At 39.6% G+C, this 22,407-nt stretch overlaps 1 protein-coding gene across 4 annotated transcripts; it reads left to right on the top strand.

Moving 5' to 3' along the window:
* Nucleotides 1–1,980: 1,980 nt before the first annotated feature.
* Nucleotides 1,981–14,172, top strand: srsf7a (serine and arginine rich splicing factor 7a). Of its 4 annotated transcripts, XR_009782480.1 has the most exons (9): nucleotides 1,981–2,174; nucleotides 3,838–4,071; nucleotides 4,239–4,412; nucleotides 4,508–4,618; nucleotides 7,149–7,190; nucleotides 7,302–7,346; nucleotides 11,315–11,419; nucleotides 12,254–12,792; nucleotides 13,331–14,172. XR_009782480.1 is itself a non-coding variant. In XM_061718834.1 (8 exons), the coding sequence occupies exons 2-8, from the start codon at nucleotides 3,848–3,850 to the stop codon at nucleotides 12,345–12,347; spliced, it is 768 nt and encodes a 255-aa protein (XP_061574818.1). In that variant the 5' UTR covers nucleotides 1,981–2,174; nucleotides 3,838–3,847; the 3' UTR covers nucleotides 12,348–14,172. The 4 variants fall into 4 exon arrangements, 3 of the variants coding, with proteins under 3 accessions (XP_061574818.1, XP_061574819.1, XP_061574817.1); XM_061718834.1 differs by having other exon boundaries at nucleotides 4,239–4,385; nucleotides 12,254–14,172; XM_061718835.1 differs by lacking the exon at nucleotides 12,254–12,792.
* The last annotated feature ends 8,235 nt before the right edge of the window (nucleotides 14,173–22,407 follow it).

Here is a 22,407-nt window from a genome sequence, read left to right as displayed (position 1 = left end):
CTTTGGCTGCTGCCTGATAGCCTTTCCAAATGGTCCCAGATTTGCTTTGGATTTCCCTTAGCATCAATCAACATATTTACAAAGAAGGTTGTTTTAGCAGCTTTGATAACTTTTATAACCCTGTTTCTTAAGGAAGCAAAGATTTGTCTATCTGTTGATAGTTTGGTCTTAAGACTTATTCTCAGTGCATTGTCTCGTTCCTTCATGAGTTTCCTTATATTACCATCAATCCAGGGGAGAGTCTGTTTGCTATTATTTTTTACTTTGCATTTCTTAAGAAATGACTTTATTGTATTTTGAATTGTATTTTGGAACATGTGTGTGTCAGTGTCCACATTGCTCCCAGATAGTAGGTCCTTCCAGTTGATGTTCTGTATTGCACTTTCAAATTCAGCCATGTCACTCTTAGGTATCCTGAATTTATCACATGTGCTAGAAGTCAGGTGTGCTCGATTTTGGTTTTTTTTTTCTAACTACGAGAGTTAGGTTATGATCAGACAGGCCTGTAATCATGTTAAATGTCTTAGACACTCTCTCAGGTTTGTTAGAGAATATTAGATCAATTTGAGTTCTTTAAATGGATGTTATCCTAGTGGGCCCCTTTACTAACTGTGTAAGATCAAATGTATTTGTAATTCGATTCAGTGCTTTTTTACCTAACTTATCTTCATAGTTTAGGTTCAGATCGCCAAGGATTAATACTTCCTTCCCTGAGCTATATTTCTTTAATACATCATGGAAGTTATCAAGAAAGACAGACTTTGCAGAGGGTGGCCTATACACTCCAATTAAGACAAAAGACATTCTTGGAGATAATGTAACATTCAGACAAATGCATTCAATGTCATTCTCGGGGTATTGGATCTCTTCACATAATATATGGTCTCGGACATAGAACATTACCCCACGCTGCAGGAGTTTGGCCTGATGGTGACAAAGCTGCACTTGTGGCATGGGTTTGGCTTGATAGCTGATTGTTTGCTAATGGACCAGGGTTCAATTGTATATCCCCACGGCATGCTATGCATAGCATTGCAATTGCCCCTCGGGGATGAATAAAGTTTTCTGAATCTGAATCTGAATCTGAATAGCAACATCAAATACAGCAGAAAACTGTAAGCATGATACTTGCTTTTGGTGGTTTGTTTACTGTGTCCACTAGAAATTCCACTGTAAACTTTTTTTCTGCCAGAAAATGGAGTATGTAATTAAATGTCCATGCCCAAAATAATTCAATCTGGGTATATCAATCCAAGGTGCAGGATGTCCAAGAGTGGGCAATGATTGATTTCTTGCCAAACAGAGGCCTTGAGTTGGTGGGACAAACAGAAGCCACAAACAAAGGAGCAGAGTCCAAACACAATCTTTTTCTCTGTACCTGTTGGTTGAATCTCACTTTGGAATCCCATCTTTCTTTGAGTTGAACCATTTTTGTTGAAAAACTTCAGCTAATACTGTTAAAAACTCAATGAAAATGTTAAAAAGGAGGATAGGTGTGGAGCCCCACAAACCACACCTGCCTTCGGCAGCCATTTGCACATATATTATATATATATATATATATATATATATATATATATATATATATATATATATATATATATATATATATATATATATATATATATATATATATATATAATAATAAAAGGCTTGCAATATTTCAGTTGATTTGTAATGAATCCAGAATGTATGCCATTTTAGTTTTTTTAATTGCATTACAGAAAATAAAGAACTTTATCACAATATTCTAATTTTCTGAGACAGTTTTCTGAGACAGTCGAAAAGAATTATTTTTTTTTAAGGATTTACATATAGAAACTTTTTCTGACGTTTTAGGATGAAATCCAAAAAAATATTCACCCTAAAACCAAAAAAAATATAGAACAAAATAAAAATTAGAAATGTTATCTTTTAACGGTTCTGAGCGGCGCTGTTTGAACTACGGTTGGTTATGTGGCTCTAGTGCGCAGATGCGGAAGTCACGTGTGCCGCCGTTCATCGTGCACAGACATGAGGGAGAGCCGCTAAAGTCCGTGTCGGCGGTGCCTTAGCAAGTCTGTGCGTGTGTTATTGTTTCATCAGGTGGTGAAAACCCGGACTCCAGCTTCTGATTGGGGTTGCAGACGCGTCTTGTGCCCGGAGCTGAGTCGGAATTCGGCGAAAGAAGGAAGGTAAGGCCGAGCTAACGCGTGCTACCGCCATTGTTTACGAGACCACAGGCCCCGGCTAAATCCTGGATTTAACCGCCTGACGCAGGAAAACACGTTTTTATTCTAAAAAGTGTCACCATTTGGGGTTTTATATCATTAAAATCGTGTTTAATATGGTATTAGGTGAATAAGTTGTGTGGGTGCGCAGAGACTACACGGCGGTGGCTACACGGAAACACATGAGGTTTGGTTTGTTATTTGGCCTCAAAATGTAGTTAATGTTGGATTAAAAGAGATTTCAGGTCAAATTGGCGCGTTAATAACGCTTTAAATATGTGGGGGCCGCTGTAACGCCGACTGCGCCACCAGACTGCGGTTTTCAGTCGTTTGAACCAGTTTTATAAAGTACAAAAAGCCTCATTCAGACTGAAGATCGTTCAGAAAGATTGCAGTAATATTGAGGATTTAAAGGGGAATATTTAATTTATAGTTTACAGTGGGAAAGTCATTGGTTTCCATGGAGATGGTTTGTTTGCATGGAGCCACTGTGTCTTCCTCCATTATCCTCCATGCTTCCTCATGTTAAATTCACGTGCAAAGCAGTATTCATCATTTGTTATTAACACGATAATGTGACTTTTATAACGTCCCAGCATTCTTTATTTAAATTTGGGATTTTTAAGAAACAAAGTGAGCGTGTGAGCATTAAAAAAAAAGGACATATATGTTTACATGTTCTGTTTGGATTATATATATAACCCGCCCACCCCCACCAACATGGTCATGCCTGTGATTAACTGCATTGTAGTAACTCTTTGATGTTACACGTGGCTATTTGAGTGTATTTAAGGTCAATCATGCCTTTTAAGAGTAACCAAACACGTGCAATATATAAATAAATCATCAAAATATAAATAAATCATCTAGCACCCTCTTTAATATTCATGTTGCCTCACTCTGCTGCACCTCTCACTTTGTATTTCTTTTGTACAATTTAAATTTTTATCTTGTATTTGTTGCATAATTCTTGTCTGTTGAAATTGTAAATAGGTCAAACTTATTCTCACTACCTCAAACTGCTGCACCTTAAAATGTTTATAATTTGTGTACATGGAAATTCCACATTTGTCTATTGTTCATTTGTTTATTGTTCACCTTATACCATAGAGAGCGAAACTACCGGAGTAAAATTCCTTGTTGGACAATGTTCGAACCTGGCCAATAAAGCTGATTCTGATTTAAAAGATGGGTAATATTGAAGCCACAAAAATCATAGTATTTTCACTTATTTTTACCAAACTCTCTGTACACTTTCACTTAATATCATGTATTATCTTATAGAAATTGATATATTAACAACTCTTAATCGCGTCCAATTTTCAAGGTTTTCTTCCTACTGCATTGAAAACGTTTTAACCAGAATTCCTACCAATATAAAAATCCCTATAATGTGGTTAAAACTGACTATTTTATACCTCCGACTACCCCCTATACGATTTATTTTTACCATAGACTGAACAGTGAGTTTGTTGGTTTTGAAGGAAAAAAATGGTTGAGTTTACATGGTAGAACTCTGTTATGCAAAAGTAACTGTTACACTTGCATTTTTATTTTTGTTTTCCATTTTGAAGGGGGGGGTTCTTGTAACATAATAATTTAAAATGATTGCTTTTCCATTCAACAGGCAAGGAGAGATGTCCTACTATTCATCCTCCCGTGGTTCATCTCGGGCCACTGACTGTAAAGTGTATGTTGGCGATTTGGGAAATGGTGCTGCCAAGGGGGAACTTGAGCGAGCGTTCAGTTATTATGGCCCACTGAGAAGTGTGTGGGTGGCCAGGAACCCACCTGGATTTGCTTTTGTGGAGTTTGAGGATCCCAGAGATGCAGAAGATGCTGTCAAAGGCATGGATGGAAAGTAGGTCACACTTTTAAACATTAGTTTAGTTTGTATTTCTGTTTGATACTCAGATTCTGTTGATGCATTAGAAAAGATGAAGGAATTTAAAGATAATATTCTTTCTTTTAACTAAAAGATAATTGCTCAAAATAAACTCTGAAACCTTTCTTCCTTAACTCTTTCAGGCTCCTTTGTGGTTCCCGTGTTCGGGTGGAGATGTCTACAGGCATGTCCAGGAAGGGACGTGGACGGCCGAGTCGTCGCCAGTTTGACCCCAACGATAGATGCTACCAGTGCGGGGACAGAGGCCACTACGCTTATGACTGCTACCGGTACAGTAAAAGAGGCCGCCGCAGCAGGTGAAACCGCAAGAATCTTTCTTGTTCACCGCAAGCATGATTTGTACGATCATAGGAACAAGATGAAAAACCTTTTCTTGATCTTTTCTTTCTAGGTCTCGCACCCATTCACGATCTCGCTCCAGGTCCAGGTCCCGTGGACGTCGGTACCGATCTCACTCTCGTTCCCGCTCCCGCAGCCGCAGCCGAAGCTACAGCAACAGCAGGTAAGTCAGTTCAGCTTTATTTATATAACGCCAAATCATATGAAATGTAATCTCAAAGAATTAAAAACCTATCAGCTCACCTCATTCCAAATTATTCCTATTAATACAAAACTAATACATTTTACAATAATTGCTTTACTGAGGAAACCAATTAATTGCATCGAAACTTTTCGAGAAAGCACCCGGCCACTGTAGAAAAGAAAAACTTGTTTTGGAGTTTAGAGGTCAGGAAAAGGCAGAGAACAGCAACAGATCAGAAACATCTGATGGGAAGAAGGACTGAAGGTTAATAATAGGGGTGTAACAATATATCGTGCCACGAAATTTCGCGATACAAAAACGTCACAATACGTGTCATGGAGGTGACAAAGTGTATCGTGATATTGGGTTATTAATATTAATCTGTTGTGTTGACTAGAAACGCGCATCCGACCGCGACCGCATCTCGACCCGCGGACCAAAATCTTCCTCCGCTCAGAAGAAACTAGTCCCGTTTTACGGTCCCGTTTTGAGCTCTGAACTTTTACTTATGTAAGGCTGGTGTAGAGTTAAGCCTTACCTTATTAAATTAAACCTTTTTCTGGTCGTGAGTAGGATAAACATGCAGGCAACTTCTGCTGAGTTCCAGTGTACTTCAATGTCGGCTCAACAGCGTAGGATTTTAGAACATCAACACAGCACCTAGTGCTGTATCACTCCGCCCAATTTAAAACATTAACAACTACAGATAAACTGACTAGTGTCATTATAGTCCCTGATTTACATCAGAATATAAAGAATATATTTATAAAATAATAAACCCTGAATTACCAAAATAAACTTCTTAACAAAAATAAATCTCCTCTTACACTTATAAGGTGAGCATGAATCAATCTTTTTTATGATGGAAAAATGTATTTATTTACTTTTATTTATTTATTTAATTTTAGTTGTTAAATTAGAAAGAAAAAAGTCAATCATACATGAGAGAAACTATTCAGTTTGTGGCAAAATATTTTTATTGTATGAAACTGAAGATGCATAATGCAAACCTGACATTTACTTTTAGTTCAGTTTGTGGAAAATGGTTGGCCTGGCTTTCTCTTTAAAACTTAAACAGTTATAAAGCATTACAAACTGTAACAATTGGGCAAATACACAGCATTGTTTTGTATTTTGTGTCTTTCAAATAAAAGACAATTTTTTCCAGTCATATGTTCCTCATGCAAGGTTGTTAAAAAAAAATACTGCTACAGTGTATAATATCGTATCGTTATCGTGACCTCAATATCGTGTATCGTACCGTATCGTGAGATCATTAATAAAGTTGGAGCAGAAGAGAACAGTGTGGAGAGAGGTGCATCATGGGGGGTCCCCCAGTACTCCGAGTCTATAGCATTTAAAAAAAAATAAAGCATTAAAAAGGGATGTTTCAGGACACCCAAAACTAAAAGATTTATCAAAAGGAACGTTTTAAGAACTAAGTACGTAACCCTTCCATCTCAAAGAGAAATGCTCCCCTTGAAAAATATGGATGAATTATATTCTGCATTTTAAAGGTAGCCAGTTAAGACAAGCTAAAACTGGAAATGTGATCTCTCCTGCAAGTCCTCGTCAGAACCCTGGCTGCAGCATTTTGGATCAGCTGGAGGTTTCTTACAGAATTTGTAGGACAACACAATCATAGAGATTAGCAAATTGTCCAATCTTGAGGTAACAGCTGGATCAGTTTTTCTGCATCAGTCTGGGATGGGATGTTCCTAATTTTTTAAATATTATGAAGCTTTAACAAGGCGGTCTTAGAAACCTGTTTTAATATGTGCATTGAAGCGCCAGATTCTTGTCCAAAATAGCCCCGGGTTCCTAACTGTTGTACTAGAGCTCATGGTACTACCATCTGGAATAATGACATAGCCCGACAACATGTTCCTCAAGCGATCAGGTCCAAAAACAACAACTTCAGTTTCATCAGAATTTAGCTGGAAAATGTTTTGAAAGTTTTAAGTCATCCAGAATTTAGTTTTTAAGCTCAGCTGATCCCTAATGTAAACAATACCGCCGCCTTTTGGTGCTATGCAACATCAATGCAGCTATGATATCAGTAAAAACCTTAATCTTGTTTTGGCTAATGATACACAAAAAGTAAAAAAAAAGAAAAGAAAGAAATATCAACAACATGAAACTATGTTTCACGTTTGTTGTGCTTTTTTACCGCGGTATAAGAAAAATGAAAGCCGCCCCAGTCCTAGATGTTTCCTTGTTTGGAGATATCACTTAAAATTCATTTGTGCTTGTTCAAAGGCTTTTTTTTTTTAAGCCTGGTATTCATTGCCATTCAACCTCACCAGATCAGACTGATAATAAATTTGTGTGGGAGTCTGTTAAGTCTGGTCATAACCTTCAATCTTTCACATTCCGGTTACGGGACTTTAACAAGCATATAAACAGTTGTCTGAATGCAGTCTTGTAATAATAAATGGCGCTAAGTGATTGTGATACATTCCACGTGGACTATGTCACCTTCAATGTTGACTTTTGTTGTTTTTATTAGGAGCCGCCGCCGATCCCCTTCCTACTCCAGGCGTAGGAGCAGGTGAGTGCACAGTTAACTACACGACTGCTCGCTGAGTTGGTGCTCTTTCTCTTAGTTTTATTTTTTTCAACAAAGTTGTAATTAACTTTTTTTCTTCTTCTCTGACCGTAGGTCTGGTTCCCCAGTTCGTTCCAAGTCCAGGACTCCAGTGAGAAGGTAAAACTGCAGCACACTGTATTTTCTCCTATCATCAGGTGTTTCCACTAGCAGTTCCGTGTCCATTTTTAAGGGCCGGGCCATTTGTGCGTGTCATTACCAGAATGGAGGAGGGGGTACTACTTGCATTTTAGAAAAACATGGAAGTAGTATCCACATTTCTTCTTCTCTTTATTCTTTTGCTTTAGAACAGCAAAAAATGTGCATTTCCACCACTTCGTGTTCGGCTGTGCTGTTATCAGTCAAAGGTTCTTGTGTGGCGCTACGCTCAGTACATTTACAACTGCAGCCCCTGATCACAGAACAGAAATCCAAATTGTTGCCTTAATCAGACCAATATTGAAGTTATAACAGCCATGTATACACCATAGCCAGGCTGTAGTGGAAACGAACTGAAGCTCTTGAGATCAAGCTTTTAGTGCCAGATAATGCGCCCTAATCCAAATTATTCCAGCACTTAAACCAACCCACGCTTAGCTGAGCTACTGACTGACTCGGGACTCCCCCTCCTTGAAGTGACGAGCCGCGGGAGCGGGAATAAAAACTAGAATAATAACTAGAGGTCCCTGTCTGAACTCGGAACTCCTGCTAGTGGAAACGCGCCCGTGGCATGGCTCCAAAAGGCCCTGAGGCCTTACACACCTTACGTGGTGATAAAAGCATTACAGTGTTTAATGTTGTTTGTTTGGAGTAGTGATGCACCGAAATGAAAATTTGTGGCCGAAACCGAAAATGATAATAAACATTTGGCCGAATACCGAATAATACCGAGCAATGGTTCTTCGCAGTTTTCATTTATTTTGCCAATTTAAATTTTTTTTTTTTGAGAATTATCTTTCACAATCTCTAATAGGCTCTAATGTTCTGCTCTTACATCTGGTAATGCTTGTAAGCCCCGTTGTTGGGTGTGTGTAGGCTGTGTTAATGAGACGAGCCTGACGAGAGGCTCCAGGCTGCAGAGATCATGATATGTATAAACTTTATTACGGGCTCTAGACCCAATATCAAGACATACAACATAAAAAATAAACTACATAAACACATAAAAACATACTCTTATTCATGAGTCTTAAAAGGCACCCATACCAATGTTTCCATAGATATGATTGATATCTGACCGAACTGCACCTAGGGCTTGTGAGCTTCATTATAATACGGTTTTGTGAGTCATCAAGTCGAGACATAAACTTAAACATCAGGTTCCTCAAGAGAGCCTGTAAAGTGCTTAGCCCTGAGTCACAAAAGAGTTTACTAGCACTGCTAGTCCTGGGCTTTTTCAGCAGTATCCTCAGACATAAACATATGCTACCTGAAGTTTGCGCAGGGTCTCCTTTTTGTAGCTGACCCATAATATGCCCCGCCCTCCGGCCCGGCTCTGATATGTTCTACTGGCGAGAGGGTTCTCGCTCCTGGGGACGGGGCCTTCTGACAGATAACCATCTAACTGTTGAGCGGCTGCGCTTGTCGTCTGCATGTGGGTTATTTTCTTGGAGGATCTCGTCATATTAGACAGTGAGGTCTCGCGCATTGGTAGTACGCGCATTGGTAGCAGCTTTCCCAAATCCAACTCAGCCTGGATCATTTCTCGTGTCCTCTGCCTTTTCCCTACATCCAAGTAATGATCTGACATGTTTGCTGCATTTAACACCGCACGCCCCTCACTCGCTGTTTGATTGCGTCATCACTAGGAATGGGCGATATTTTACCGTTCACGATATACCGCCAAAAAAATTCCCCACGGTAAGAATTTGTCATCTTGCGGTAAAAACAATAAATTCCCGTTGATGACATTTTTGTGTAAAGCCGGATTTGTGGTCCTGCGTTAAATCGATGCACAACGTATGTGTGTGAGAAAGAAAGAAAGAAAGAAAGAAAGAAAGAAAGAAAGAAAGAAAGAAAGAAAGAAAGAAAGAAAGAAAGAAAGAAAGAAAGAAAGAAAGAAAGAAAGAAAGAAAGAAAGAAAGAAAGAAAGAAAGAAAGAAAGAAAGAAAGAAAGAATCAAAGAATCAATTCCCGTTGATACGTGTTTGTGTAACAAACATGGCGGATCTGAGTCATTACAGTTTTGCAGTACAGGTGTACTCATTTAATTGGTCTTTATTAATTCAATTTAATTGGTGTAGTTTAGTAGTATTTAGTATCTTTTAGAGCAGTGATTTGGAGACTCCAAAGACTGTGGTGATAGATTTATAGTTACAAAGGTGGAGTTGAATTGCTATTTTTTTTATCGTCATTTTTATCGTTATCGGGATAAATGCCAGAAATTATCGTGATACATTTTTTTTGTCCATACCGCCCATCCCTAGTCATCACACGCCGTTATTAATTGTTCGTTTTTTTCCCGACTTAATCCACCTAACACCGAAGTGTTTTTTTGCTATTTTCGGCCGAACATTCACAGACAGACAGGTGCACATAAAAAACAAAGTATTTTAAAAATAATACTGTTGTTTGGTGAAAGTTTATGCATGTGAGCCCAGACACACAGCAGTTTGTGATGATCGTTAGCTGTCTGTCCGTTCTATGAGTAAAGAAGCTAAACAATTTAAAACCAGAAGGATGGACTCAACAAATGTTACAGAAGAATGTCCGGAGCCGTAATAATTACAACTGGTGTGTCTGAGTCGATAGTCAAGTGGTTGCACATCAACCTGAGCACATTTTTTAGATTCATTAGTCAACAGTTTGGCATTTGCCCAACTCACCCAGCCTTTAGGAGAAATGTAGCTCCCTGTGTTGAGGAAAATTTAGTTTTTTTAGGCTTAAGCTAATAAGAAATGTGTGCCAAAACTGACAGAAAAGTGGTGAGAGCTTCCCAGCACGTCCTGTTATCTGTTTCCGTGTTTCCTTGACTGGTAGGTCGGGACTACTGTGTACAATTAGGATGTGCAGCTGCTTTGGTAAAGTCACATGTTTTAATCTGTGGCTTTCTAGCTGTGACTTGTTCATTAAGATTTTAGACAGGCATTTGACCTACAATAACTGTATTTTATGTTCTGCTGCAAACTGCTGTTTTCTGTTGTTTAAAGGTATTGTGACATCATTTTTAACATGCTTTTAACACTATTAAAAGTCTTGGCCAACATCCCTCAAATGTGTCTAAAAGAGTGTAACAAGAAAATATTCACTCTAGTACTCTATTCCTGGCTTTTTATTACAGTGTTTTTTTGCGCCGTGAAAAATGCTTCCTTTTGCCCCTTTCCTGTCAATCATTGCTCCGCTCCTCCTCCCAACCTCCTCCTCCTCCAGCCATACGCTCACAGCGGCGTCGGAGAGAGCCGGGAGCGACAGGCGAAGCATGCACGGAAAAGCAGCAGGGCGAACCACAGCAAACAATCATAAAAATAAAGGCATGCAAGCAGCAGTGTCACCTTATCTTAAGTCCAGTCAGTGGCCGCGGGTCTTCTTAGCAGTTTTCCTCCGGTGATTAGAACAAAAGAGGCTCTAAACAGCTCCTTGTTAAGCCTGATTTATGGTTCTGCGTTAAATCGACGCAGAGCCCTACGCCGTAGGGTTCAGCGTACGGTGCGCGTCGCCGCGTAACCCTTCGCCGTAGGCTCTGCGTCGGTGTAACGCGGAACCATAAATCAGCCTTTATGGTGCGCTGGAGAGGAGCGGAGGCAGGGAGCTGGGTGGAGGGGGCGGTGATTTAGCGGATCGTTACGTAACGGCCCGCCACCAAACCACATGCGCCGTTTTTGCACAGTTATGCGGAAAATCCCAGAAAGCACACAATACACTGAATGTTAAAAGTTCGTTGTTTTTTGGGTGTAATTGATGTCAAGACACCCAACAAAACACAAAAAATCAAGAAAAATGTGTTTTTCATGTCACAATCCCTTTAAATTCTGTTTTTTTAATTTCGATTGTTGTACGGCAACCTTGAGTGCAATGAAAAGCGCCTAACAAATAAAATGTATTCTTATTATTAAGGTGTGCAGCATTTAAATGTTTCCCTTTCTCGTTAGTCGCTCCAGATCCCGGTCTCGATCTGGCACTGCACCCAGGAGACGCTCTGTCTCTCGGTCCAGATCTCGTTCTCGCTCTGCGGCAGCCAACCACAAGAAGAGCAGGTACACACTCCTTCTGCGTGTTTGACATATATACATATATATATATTTATGCGGGAATGGTTTATGGGCAGTCTCATAAATGTGAAATGTTTAGTTCTGCCAGTTGTCTCTTTTTTTAACGTGTATATAAAACATCCAAGTAGGAAGAAGCTCCAGTGAGAACTAGATAATAGATTTAGGATAGTCGACACTGCAGGAGAGGGTCAGGCAAGGGATGACTTTTACAGACCGACTTCCAGCCCGGGGTGTCATGCTGCCACCGATCAACGATACGATGGACGACCGCCGTGATCCCTCCGCCTCCTCAGTGGAGACCTCTCCAGTCTGCTGTCGGCCTGTGGTGGACTGGGCGGCGGAAAGCAGAGGGACATGAGCCCTCCATCTACTCTAGAGAGGGTTTAGTGAGATTGGACCTCGTGTGCTCTCTTTCAGCGCTGCAACCTGGCCTTTTAGACAGTCTAACTTGATCCTGAGGAGAGCACACGAGAGTCAATCTGCTCAGCCTGTTAACCTGACTTAGGGCAGCTAAAAGCAGTGAGATGCAGCCATGTTGTCTGTACTGATGCCCTTTTAACCTGTTAACCTGTTCTAAATGAATGAGATCTGTTAGAGTAAGAGAGAGCTATTTTCTGGAGTTACAGGTGGTCAGAGAGAATTTTAAATGTTATTTAATTTTTTTTTTGATCCAGTTTAACTATCATAACCTGAATTTGGCTAGATCAGAAGAACTCCAGAGTTAATACTAGTTCAGATCAGATGAAACAGCACCAGTGGTGTGACTTGCGGTAAGCATCTTTGCAGCATTTTTGTTTATTTTTCATATTTTCTTTAAAGCGTGTGGTGGGAGCTGAGCACTGCACTGACACCGCAGCTGATCCCAGGCCCAGGGTCTGCCAGCTGGCGGTGTGTACGTCCTGCGGGAGGGTGACTAAGCGCTGACCTGAGATCAGCCTTCGCCTGCAGCTGGTGTTAGACAGCGAGAAAGAGGTCGACCTACCGACCGAACCCTCCCCACAGTGAATGGGTGACTGTCTGTTCAACCGACGCACACGCTCAGACGAGATCAGCTGACACACACATACAGTTGTTCTACTAGAGTCGCCCAGCCAGCCAGCCAGCCTTCAGATGTACCAGAGGGCTGACCGCACAAATCAGAGTTCGACCTTTTTAAACCATTACCTACCTACCAGACCCCCTACCTACCTACCAGAGTTCTTCGCCTCCGTCTTAGCTTCTGAAAGTGAGAGAGCTCACGTGAGATCAGTCTTCAAGAGCCTCCCGGCGCAGTGTCTCTCCAAGTTGTAGTCATCCGTCCTTCAGTCCTTTCATCCTTCGCTTCTCTGTACTTGTTGTTTCTACCACTGTCACCAAAGGTAACCAAAAATCAACCCCCCTGACAACCTCATGTTGATGGTAAAAGAACATTTACAGGGTTGCTAAAGTTGAGCCTTAAACAAGCTCATAGTGCAGATGTGTGATTGAATGTGAGCGTGCGTGGACAGTTGAGTGTGACAGAGATAAACTAGGTTATGTTCATGTTTTTCTTCTTTTTTATGTTTGTAGTTTAACGGGTTAAGTGGTAAATGTTTAAAATTGAACAATGACTTAAGATAATATAAACGATGCGCAGTATATGTCTTTAGTTTCTCTTTTTTTTTTTAAGGGGAGGGGATAGAAAAATCATTTTGGAAATCACAAATTCTTAGCTGTTGGTACGAGCCAGCAATTTATGAAGACAATTAACTTATTCCAGTCAAATTGTACACTATTGAAGTGTGTGAGTGGGAGAGAGAATGAAAGAAAAAGAGAGAGAGAGAGAGAAAAATAATGCATATATTTATATTTGTTACTTCTCATGGACTTTTTATAATTCCCCTGTGGCACGCTAATCCTTCTCTATTTCTGTTTCAGTCGCTCCCGTTCAGCAAGCCCAAACCGAAGCGCTACACCAGCAGATGACTGAGTGAAGAAGACTTAGTTGCCCCTTTACCACTTTCCTTAACAGCCAGACCCTCAACCCCTGCATCCCATCTGCTTTTACAGCCCTAAAGATGAATTTTTTAATTTTAATTTTTTTTAATTTCTTTTGGTATTTGTTTATTCAGTCCCAGAAGTTCAGATTTAATTTCACCACCAGGACTGTCACCTCCGTACAGCACCAAATCCCCCAAGTCTGTGTAACAGAAAGAAATACAGTTGTTTGAGCCGTAGCTGCAAGTCATTTTTCATCTCAGACTCCATGTAACAAAAGTAGGAAGCAACAACTACAGTATATTACATTTGACTTTTAGCAGTAATCTTTGAAGTTCTTACAGTAAATTGAGTTTAAAAAAAATGGCTGATGCATATTTTTAGAATGGGGATGTTGAATAAAAACCTTTATTCTCCACCATCAAATGTCAGAACTGTATCTTTCCCCAGTAAGTATTGGCAAGCAGTATATTTGTGTTGCACTCAAAGTGGATGTTTAGTTGCTTTTCATATTGGCAGAGGGACAGAGTTACTCGCCTGCATGTTTAGAGAAGTCACATTCCTGTTTGTTTTCGGTTGTTTTGGTTATTTTTTTCCCCCTAAGCTGTTTTTACAAAAATTAGATTTCCCATCTGTTGATCAATGGTTTGTTTAATTTTTTGAATGCATTCAGTACTCAAGTTTGATTTCTGCAGGGGTTGTTGTAATTTTTTTTGTTTGTTTTCATGGCTTATATGGTAAAACTGTGAGTTTTTAGTTTTGAATAAATATCATCAGCTTATCAGAGTGGTCTTGTTAAGTTTTTCCCATCTAAGAACTGTTATTTGTCTTTTGCAGGCTCAAATAAATGCAGGGCTGTTTTTTTAAGACAATAAAAATTTACTTAAACTCTGTACTTGTTTAACTTTTTGTTTTAGCTGTGCATTCAAACATTTACTTTTGCTCCATTCACACGGGATTGAAATGGTTTGGTAATTTTTGATAATCACGGAGGGCGTTTGAGATCCCAAGATATTTTGAAGGTTGTGCCGGCTTGAATCTGCTACTACTACCGTCACTAAACCATTTTGCCCGCGGACCAATCAAGGTTAAAGTTAATCCTTTTTATTCATTTATTTTATTCCATTCGTAGCCTTTTCTGCCCCTTCCCATGGTAATACTGGTGCAGAGAGTGATATTATATTATAACATCCTATATTTTTTGCTATTTTCCAAAACCTTCATTTTAAGGTTACATGACTAACCATAACTATAAAATGATATACATGGATGTTATTATAATTTGCTAGAGCTTAAACATTTTTTAAAAGGGACTGCAATTGTGAACCATTATCAAAAGCAAACTAATAAAAACGTTACCCTAAATACTGAGATGAAAACCAGACTTGTCATAAAATTTGTAATCTCTTCCCAAAGTAGTGGTTTTTGGTTTTCAGCAGTTTCCACTCTTTTTCACTACATATCCCTTCAATTAATTCCAAACCTGCCAACTTTGGATTCACCTGTTCATAAAAGTTCCCAGAACTGCTGAAGTTGCAGGTTGGTTGGCTTTGATTCAGGAGCAGCAGGTCCATGACCTTTTGGGAGTTTTTCTCTGATCACGTTTTGCTCATTTCACATTTTACTAATTCTAATATGTGGGGGGTTAAAATCGTTTTTGAAACTACTCCTGAAATACAAAACAAAAACAATTAGGGTTGAGGTTAATCATTTTATTTATTCATTTATAACATATATACAAAGTGGATTTGGTTGAAGTTGGGAAATTGTGTAAAATGTAAATAAAAACAAAATACAACGATTTGAAAATCCTTCTCAACCTATATTCAATTGAATACACTACAAAGACAACATATTTAATGTTCAAACTGATAAACTGAATTGTTTTTTGCCAAATAATTAACTTAGAATTTCATGGCTGCAACACATCCAGCAGAAGTTGGGAAAAGTGGCAAAAAATACTGAGAAAGCTGAGAAAAGCTCATCAAACACCTATTTGGAACATCCCACATGTGATCAGGCTAATTGGGAACAGGTGGGTACCATGATTGGGTATAAAAGGAGCCTCCCCAAACATGCTGGGTCATTCACAAGCAAGGATGGGGCGAGGGTCGCCACTTTGTCCACAACTGCGTGAGAAAATAGTTACGAACAACATTTCTCAAAGCAAAATTGCAAGGAATTTAGGGATTTCAACATCTACTGTCCATAATATCATCAAAAGGTTCAGAGAATCTGGTGAAATCACTGCACGTAAGCGCCACGGGCGGAAACCAAGACTGAATGATCGTGACCTTCGATCCCTCAGACGGCACTGCCTTAAAAACCGACATGAGTGTGTAAAGGATATCACCAAATGGGCTCAGGAAAACTTCAGAAAACTACTGTCAGTAAATACAGTTCGTCACTACATCAGTAAGTGCGGGTTAAAACTCTACCATACAAAGCAAAAGCCGTTTATGAACAACATCCAGAAACGCCGCCGGGTTATCTGGGCCCGAGCTCATTTAAAATGGACTGATGCACAATGGAAAAGTGTTTTGTGGTCTGATGAGTCCACTTTTCAAATAGTTTTTGGAAACACTGGACGTCGCGGCCTTTTGATTCACCATAAAAGGTCCCAGAACTGCTGAAGTCGCAGGTTGGTTGGCTTTGATTCAGGTTCATGCTTGCAACATAATCTTGTGCGTAGGTGCTGTTGATGTCTTGAATCTTTAATTATTTTGACTGCATCTCCCCATTCACTTGTTACAAAGGTGATAGATAGAGATTTAAGTAACATTTGATTTTTAGGATATAAATCATTAATAGTGATGTGGTCATCTTCGAGTCCAGGTGTAGGTTTTCATCATTGTTGTTTTTGACCATCAGTTACAGATTTTAATATCTGCTTATAGTGTAAAAAAGTGGCTGATGAAATCAGGACTGTTTGTTGAACTTTGTCTGGCACAACTGACGTATATGAGGAAACTGGTTAAATGTATAAACAAGATCAGATCTTCATGTACGGCTTGCTTTTTAGTGATTAAAAGCGATTTATTATTCAATTTCTTTTTCATTTGTTTAACTTTCTCGGGATGTTCTGTACACTATCTGCAACAACTGCGGGCCAGTCCAGAGAATTGTCATCTTCCGGAAGAACGGTGTCCAGGCGATGGTTGAATATCCTTTTACAAAGAAGCTATTTATTTATTTTTTAACAACAAAACAAAGTATATAGAACACTTCTGAATATGCCAAATTCTAGAGACATGATGATTTTCTGCAAAGCCTTTCACGTTGCTGCAAACTTGACAAACCAGAATTTTTGCTGGAGATTGTTTGTTGTTGGTTATCAATCTGCTGGCTGATGCATCACTGCACTGCTTTGTCTACGGTTCCATCTTATCTTTTATAGATTGCTTACATACTGGTATTTCTTTGCAGAACTTTTCCTTTTGCCGGTCACAATGTCCATATGTAAAGCCACTTTTCCAGAAAGGCGCGAAATTAGACCATATCTTTTTTACCGCCAACCGAGATGGACCAAAAGGCGTGAAAAGGGGGAGTGCTCGAGATTTACCACCTCCCCCCAAATTTTTGTTTAAGGCTCAACACTGGACGTCGTGTTCTCCGGACCAAAGAGGAACCGGACCATCCGGACTGTTATCAACGCAAAGTTCAAAAGCATCTGTGATGGTATGGGGGTGCATTAGTTCCCATGGCATGGGTGACTTACATTTCTGTGAAGGCAACATAAATGCTGAAAAGTACATACAGATTTTGGAGCAACATATGCTTCCATCCAAGCGACGTCTTTTTCATGGACGCTGCTGCTTATTTCAGCAAGACAATGCCAAAAGAGTCCAAGTTCTCCCCTGGCCCGCTGGCAGTCCAGACCTGTCTCCCACTGAAAATGTGCGGCGCATTATGAAGAGTAAAATACGACAGAGAAGAGCCCGGACTGTTGAACAACTGAAACGGTTCATCAAGCAAGAATGGGAAAGAATTCCACATGAGAAGCTAAGAGAATTAGTTTCCTCTCTTCCAAAACGTTTATTGAGTGTTATTAAAAGGAAAGGGGATGTAACGAAGTGGTAAACATGCCCTTTCCCAACTTCTACTGCACGTGTTGCAGCCATGAAATTCTAAGTTAATTATTATTTGAAAAATAAAATAAAGTTTATGAGTTTAAGCATTAAATATGTTGTCTTTGTAGTGTATTCAATTGAATATGGGTTGAAAAGGATTCAACCGAATCCGGTTTGTACATTGTATATATGTTAATAAGAGCTGTCATTTGCCTATTTACTGTACAGTGAGCAAAAATAACCAAGTCAAATTCCCTGTCTTGTATGACCTGACTTGGCCAAATAAACATGATTCTGATTCTGATTATTTATTTGATTTCCTTTCGTAGCCTTTTCTGCCCCTTTCCCAGGGTAATTGTGGTGCAGAGAGTGATATCCTATCCTATATTTTTTGCTATTTTCCAAAACCTTCATTTTAAGGTTACATGACTAACCATAACTTTAAAATTATATATATGTTATTATATTGTGGGAGTAGTAGCCTAGTAGCTACAGAGGAGGGCTGGGGTCTGGAGGCCCTTAACCCTTACTGCTCCCCGGGAGCTGTACAAAGACGGCTCCTAGTTTGACTCAGGCCCCCAGTCTCGCGCTCAGCAGGCACGCCGATTTTTTCCAGTGGTCAGCCGCGGTACTGCAACAAAAAATCCCATGGGGCCCAGAAAGCTTTTTTCCCATAGACCGCAATAGTAAAAGAGAAGCCTCTAAAACTGTTCACAGGACACCTCCAGCTGTAATCACCGGCAATTACTAATCTTTGTATTCTATATTTTTAAGTCATGGACTTTATATCCGTCAAAAATGTTTTATAACGGCCAGAAAAGTCAAAGAAAAGTCTCTTTCTGGGCGTGACGTCACGGCTTTGTCCGTGCACTCGCAAAGCGCGGTCGTGTGTGTCTCGGGAACGAGCATGGCTGAAACTAAGCCGTTCGGCGGAATAATCACTCAGAAAAGTGGAAAACACGGCTCAAAGGTGTGTTTTTGTTTGGTCACATCGATTTAGTTTAACTTTATGATAGTTAAAGTCTGTTATTAGTCTCTTGTCAGCTTTCGTTTTTAACCCTCTGATGCACAACATGGGTCAAAAGTGACCCGACTGAGATTTTATGTTCTTTATATTTGTAATGGATAAGTTTTATCTTTTGGTCTTCCAGGTATTCCTCTGCAGAGCATGCGTTTCATGCGCCGGCATAGGAAGGTCAACCTACATCTGGAGCTGCTGATCCAGTTTTACTCTGCACTTGCCTGATTGTCTGGTTTGGTTCAGCCACCAAACAGGACAGACACAGTGTATGTATGTGTATGTATATATATTATATATATATATATATATATATATATATATATATATATATATATATACACATACATACATACACACACATATATGTATGTATGTATGTATGTATGTGTGTATATATATATATATATATATATATATATATATATATACACACACTTGTGTGACTTGTGTAATTTATTTGCTTTTTTTTTGTTTGTTCTTCCCCCCCAAGTTCTACGCTTAACCCATAACCCATTGTATTTGCTTAATACAAATCTGATATTTGCTGTATTTGTATCTGTATTTGCTTAATACAAATACAAAAATGTATTTAAATGAAAGAAATGCTCATCAAGGAGTTGTTTGTGTTGATATTTAAAAGAATGACTAGATATGCTTTTAAGAAACACTTGCAAGCGGTCTCTTAATTTTTTTTTCCATGACAAAAGACATTGGGTTTATAATAAAACCTCAGTAAACGAGGGGGAGCTGCTCTGATCAGTGTTGAGCAGCAGCTGAGCAGGAGACCCTCTGTCATTCATTGAGCTGGAGCTGCGCACGCAGAGCTCAGGTGGGACGCTCAGGTCACACTCGGTCTAAACGCCCTGACCAGGGGGATCACAGACGGAGTGAAGGCAGCGGTGACCACTCTCAGAATCAGAATAAGAACTGTTTTTATTGCCAAGAGCAGTAAAGGTCAGTTTACAGCACAAGGAACTTGTCTTGATGTAAGGTGCCAACATAAAGGTACCGGTAAAAAAAATACTTTAAAGAGAAGTATAAAAATAGAATTAAGAATTAAAATAAAATACCTCCCCCCCGCATAAATACACATAAAATAATAGAACAAAGAGGCTAAGTTATCGTGAAAAATGTTGTAGTGCGGTGACTGCCAATAGATTTGGGGTTATTTAGGGGGAGCTGGGCCATTGTTCAACAGGCTGACTGCAGAGGGGAAGACAGACAGTACTTGTGGCGTGAAGTCCTGGGCCCTCATTTATCAACCATGCGTACGCACAGATCTGTGCGTAAAGCGTGCGTACGAGCATTCCCACGCATGGTATTTATCAACATGTATCTGTGCGCAGAAACACATGTAAATATACGCACAGCTCCGACCATGCGTACACACAAAACCTAGTGGTAGAACAGTGAAACTACAAATAGAACCCATTAAAAGAGTCTCAAACTTTACATGTGAAGTTTGAGATCGCTGAACATGTTCCCCGTTTCCTCCAATTTCTCCATAAGTAATTCAGACATTTTGAATAATTGGTGTGAAAAGCTATAAAAGACAGCTTTGGCAGGACGACCTGAAAAGAAAATACAAGTACCATGGCTTATCTTGCAGTGTTGGAGGATTTAGAGACCGTGCGCTCCGCAAAAACACGCTCCGCAGAGAGCGCTTTTTCAAAGAGCGCGCTGATCTGTTGATCAGTGAGAGCACGGAGCGGCTTCTCAGCAGGTACCGCTTCCCCAAAAAAAGTTCTGATGGATCTATGCTGTGATTTACAACTCCATCCCAGTCACATCCAGCTCCTGCGGGATGTTTGTCCACCGGAACATTTCAGAGAGAGATTGGAGACATGCGGCATTTCGCAGCAAAATCATGCCGGCAGTGTTGGATGCAATAATTTCTCTGGCCCTAATTTACACCCAGTTTCCATAAACACATCACCAACAAGCCCAAATTAAACGAGGATTTCACGCCATCGCCGGATTCCCAAACATAATTGGAGCTATAGATTGCACCCACATTGCCATAAAAGCACCATCACACAATGAATTTAGTTACGTGAACATGAAAGGATTTCATTCAATCAATGCACAAATAATCTGCGATGCAACTATGTCTCTGTTGCCCGTCGTTGCCCGGTGGCCTGGAGGAACGCAACACTCCTTTTATTCTGCAGAACAGCTCGGTTGTTTGCACCTGTTTGCAGAGATGGGAGGCTACAGCCGATCACCCGCTCAGCAGAGTGAAAGCATGCTGCAGTTTGGTCTTGTCTCTGGCTGTAGCTGCAGCACACACACGACACTGTCAACACATTGCATTGCCAATTTGCACCAAACAGAAATGTTTAATAGCAAGAATAATAATGGTTTGTCATTCTTGTACTTAAACATTTCCGTTGTAGCCAACGGTGTATGGTTTGTGAAAATAAGATATCAGGCAGGAATAACACTTAATGTGAGCCCAGAAGCTGTAAAAGAATCAGAGAAAATGCAAAGTTAATTACGCCTAACATTCGGACTGCACGATCATTAATAGACAAAAAGATTTACCCAAAGGTATATAGATAAATAGCATATGACAGCTTGTGTTATTGTGGGGAATCCCATGTGTTTTTTTGTTTGTTTGTTTTTATAAAGATGACTCGTTTTATCCTTACTCAAAAAAATTAAACTCCACAAATTAACCACATTTAAACATAATATTTGACATATTTAAACATAATACTTGACAAAACTTGTAATACAAAATATATTTGTCTTAATGTAAGTAATAAACTTGGGAAGTTTCATGGTGATACCTGCTATTTACATTTTTACCCTATTTTAGCCTATTAACCTGGGGTGTCTCATCTTAAATAAAAATGACTCGTTTTATCTTTAATTAAAAAAAACACACAAATGAACCATGTATAGTCTATAACCATGACTTTGAGAACAGCATCGGTTGATTTGTCCTATAAATCCCTAATTTCATTGTGTACATCTATCATTACCGGTCTGAAGGACTCATGAGCGCGCAGCGCTTGTCCAGAGCGCGCAGCGCCGCGCAGCGCTCGTTCACATTGCCCCGGGGCATGATGGGAGGCCCCAGAGCATCATGGGAGGTGACTCAACTGCGCATGCTCTATGGGCCCGTGTACCAGGAAGTAAACCAGGAAGTCAGAAATTTTTTCGGCGGATTGTCACTACCTGATGTGAGTCCGCTACCCGATTTGAGTCACGCATGCGCAGTTGCGTCCAACATGTGCATTTCAGTGGAGAAGTAGTGTTGTCATTACCCGATTATTGATTAAAATGAGCGACTTTAATGTTTTCCATCATCTCCATGCCTACATGGAATCCGGAAGTTTCATCCTAGTTTGGGAAAAGCTGACAAATGGAAGATTACTCGTTCTATGAGTAATTACATCTTGAAAGGTAATTTGGCTATCATGCTTAGCTATGCTTGCTAAAAATAATATAAATATTTTTTGCCAAAAATAATATAAAGATTTTTTGCATCAATACCCTTATATAGCATAACATTCCCTGTTGTTGGACACAACTGCGCATGCGTGACTCAAATCGGGTAGCGACTCACATCAGGTAGTGACAGTGCGCTGGGTGAGCAAACTCCATTGAAATGAATGGGCGGCCATTTTCGATCCTGTATCCAGTTATATAATACATCCATGGTTTGACTGAGTTGGTTAAATGCAGGGGAAGAATTTCCCCATTGTGATGATTACTAAAGGAAAAATGTAATGTATGTACAGGACTGTCTCAGAAAATTAGAATATTGTGATAAAGTTCTTTATTTTTTGTAATGCAATTTAAAAAAAAAAAAAAAAAAAAAGTCAAACATTCTGGATTCATTACAAATCAACTGAAATATTGCAAGCCTTTTATTATTTTAATATTGCTGATTATGGCTTACAGTTTAAGATTAAGAT

Source organism: Cololabis saira, chromosome 4 (assembly GCF_033807715.1).
Source record: "Cololabis saira isolate AMF1-May2022 chromosome 4, fColSai1.1, whole genome shotgun sequence".
Classification (NCBI taxonomy): domain Eukaryota; kingdom Metazoa; phylum Chordata; class Actinopteri; order Beloniformes; family Belonidae; genus Cololabis; species Cololabis saira.
This window is presented reverse-complemented; position numbering and strand designations above follow the sequence as displayed.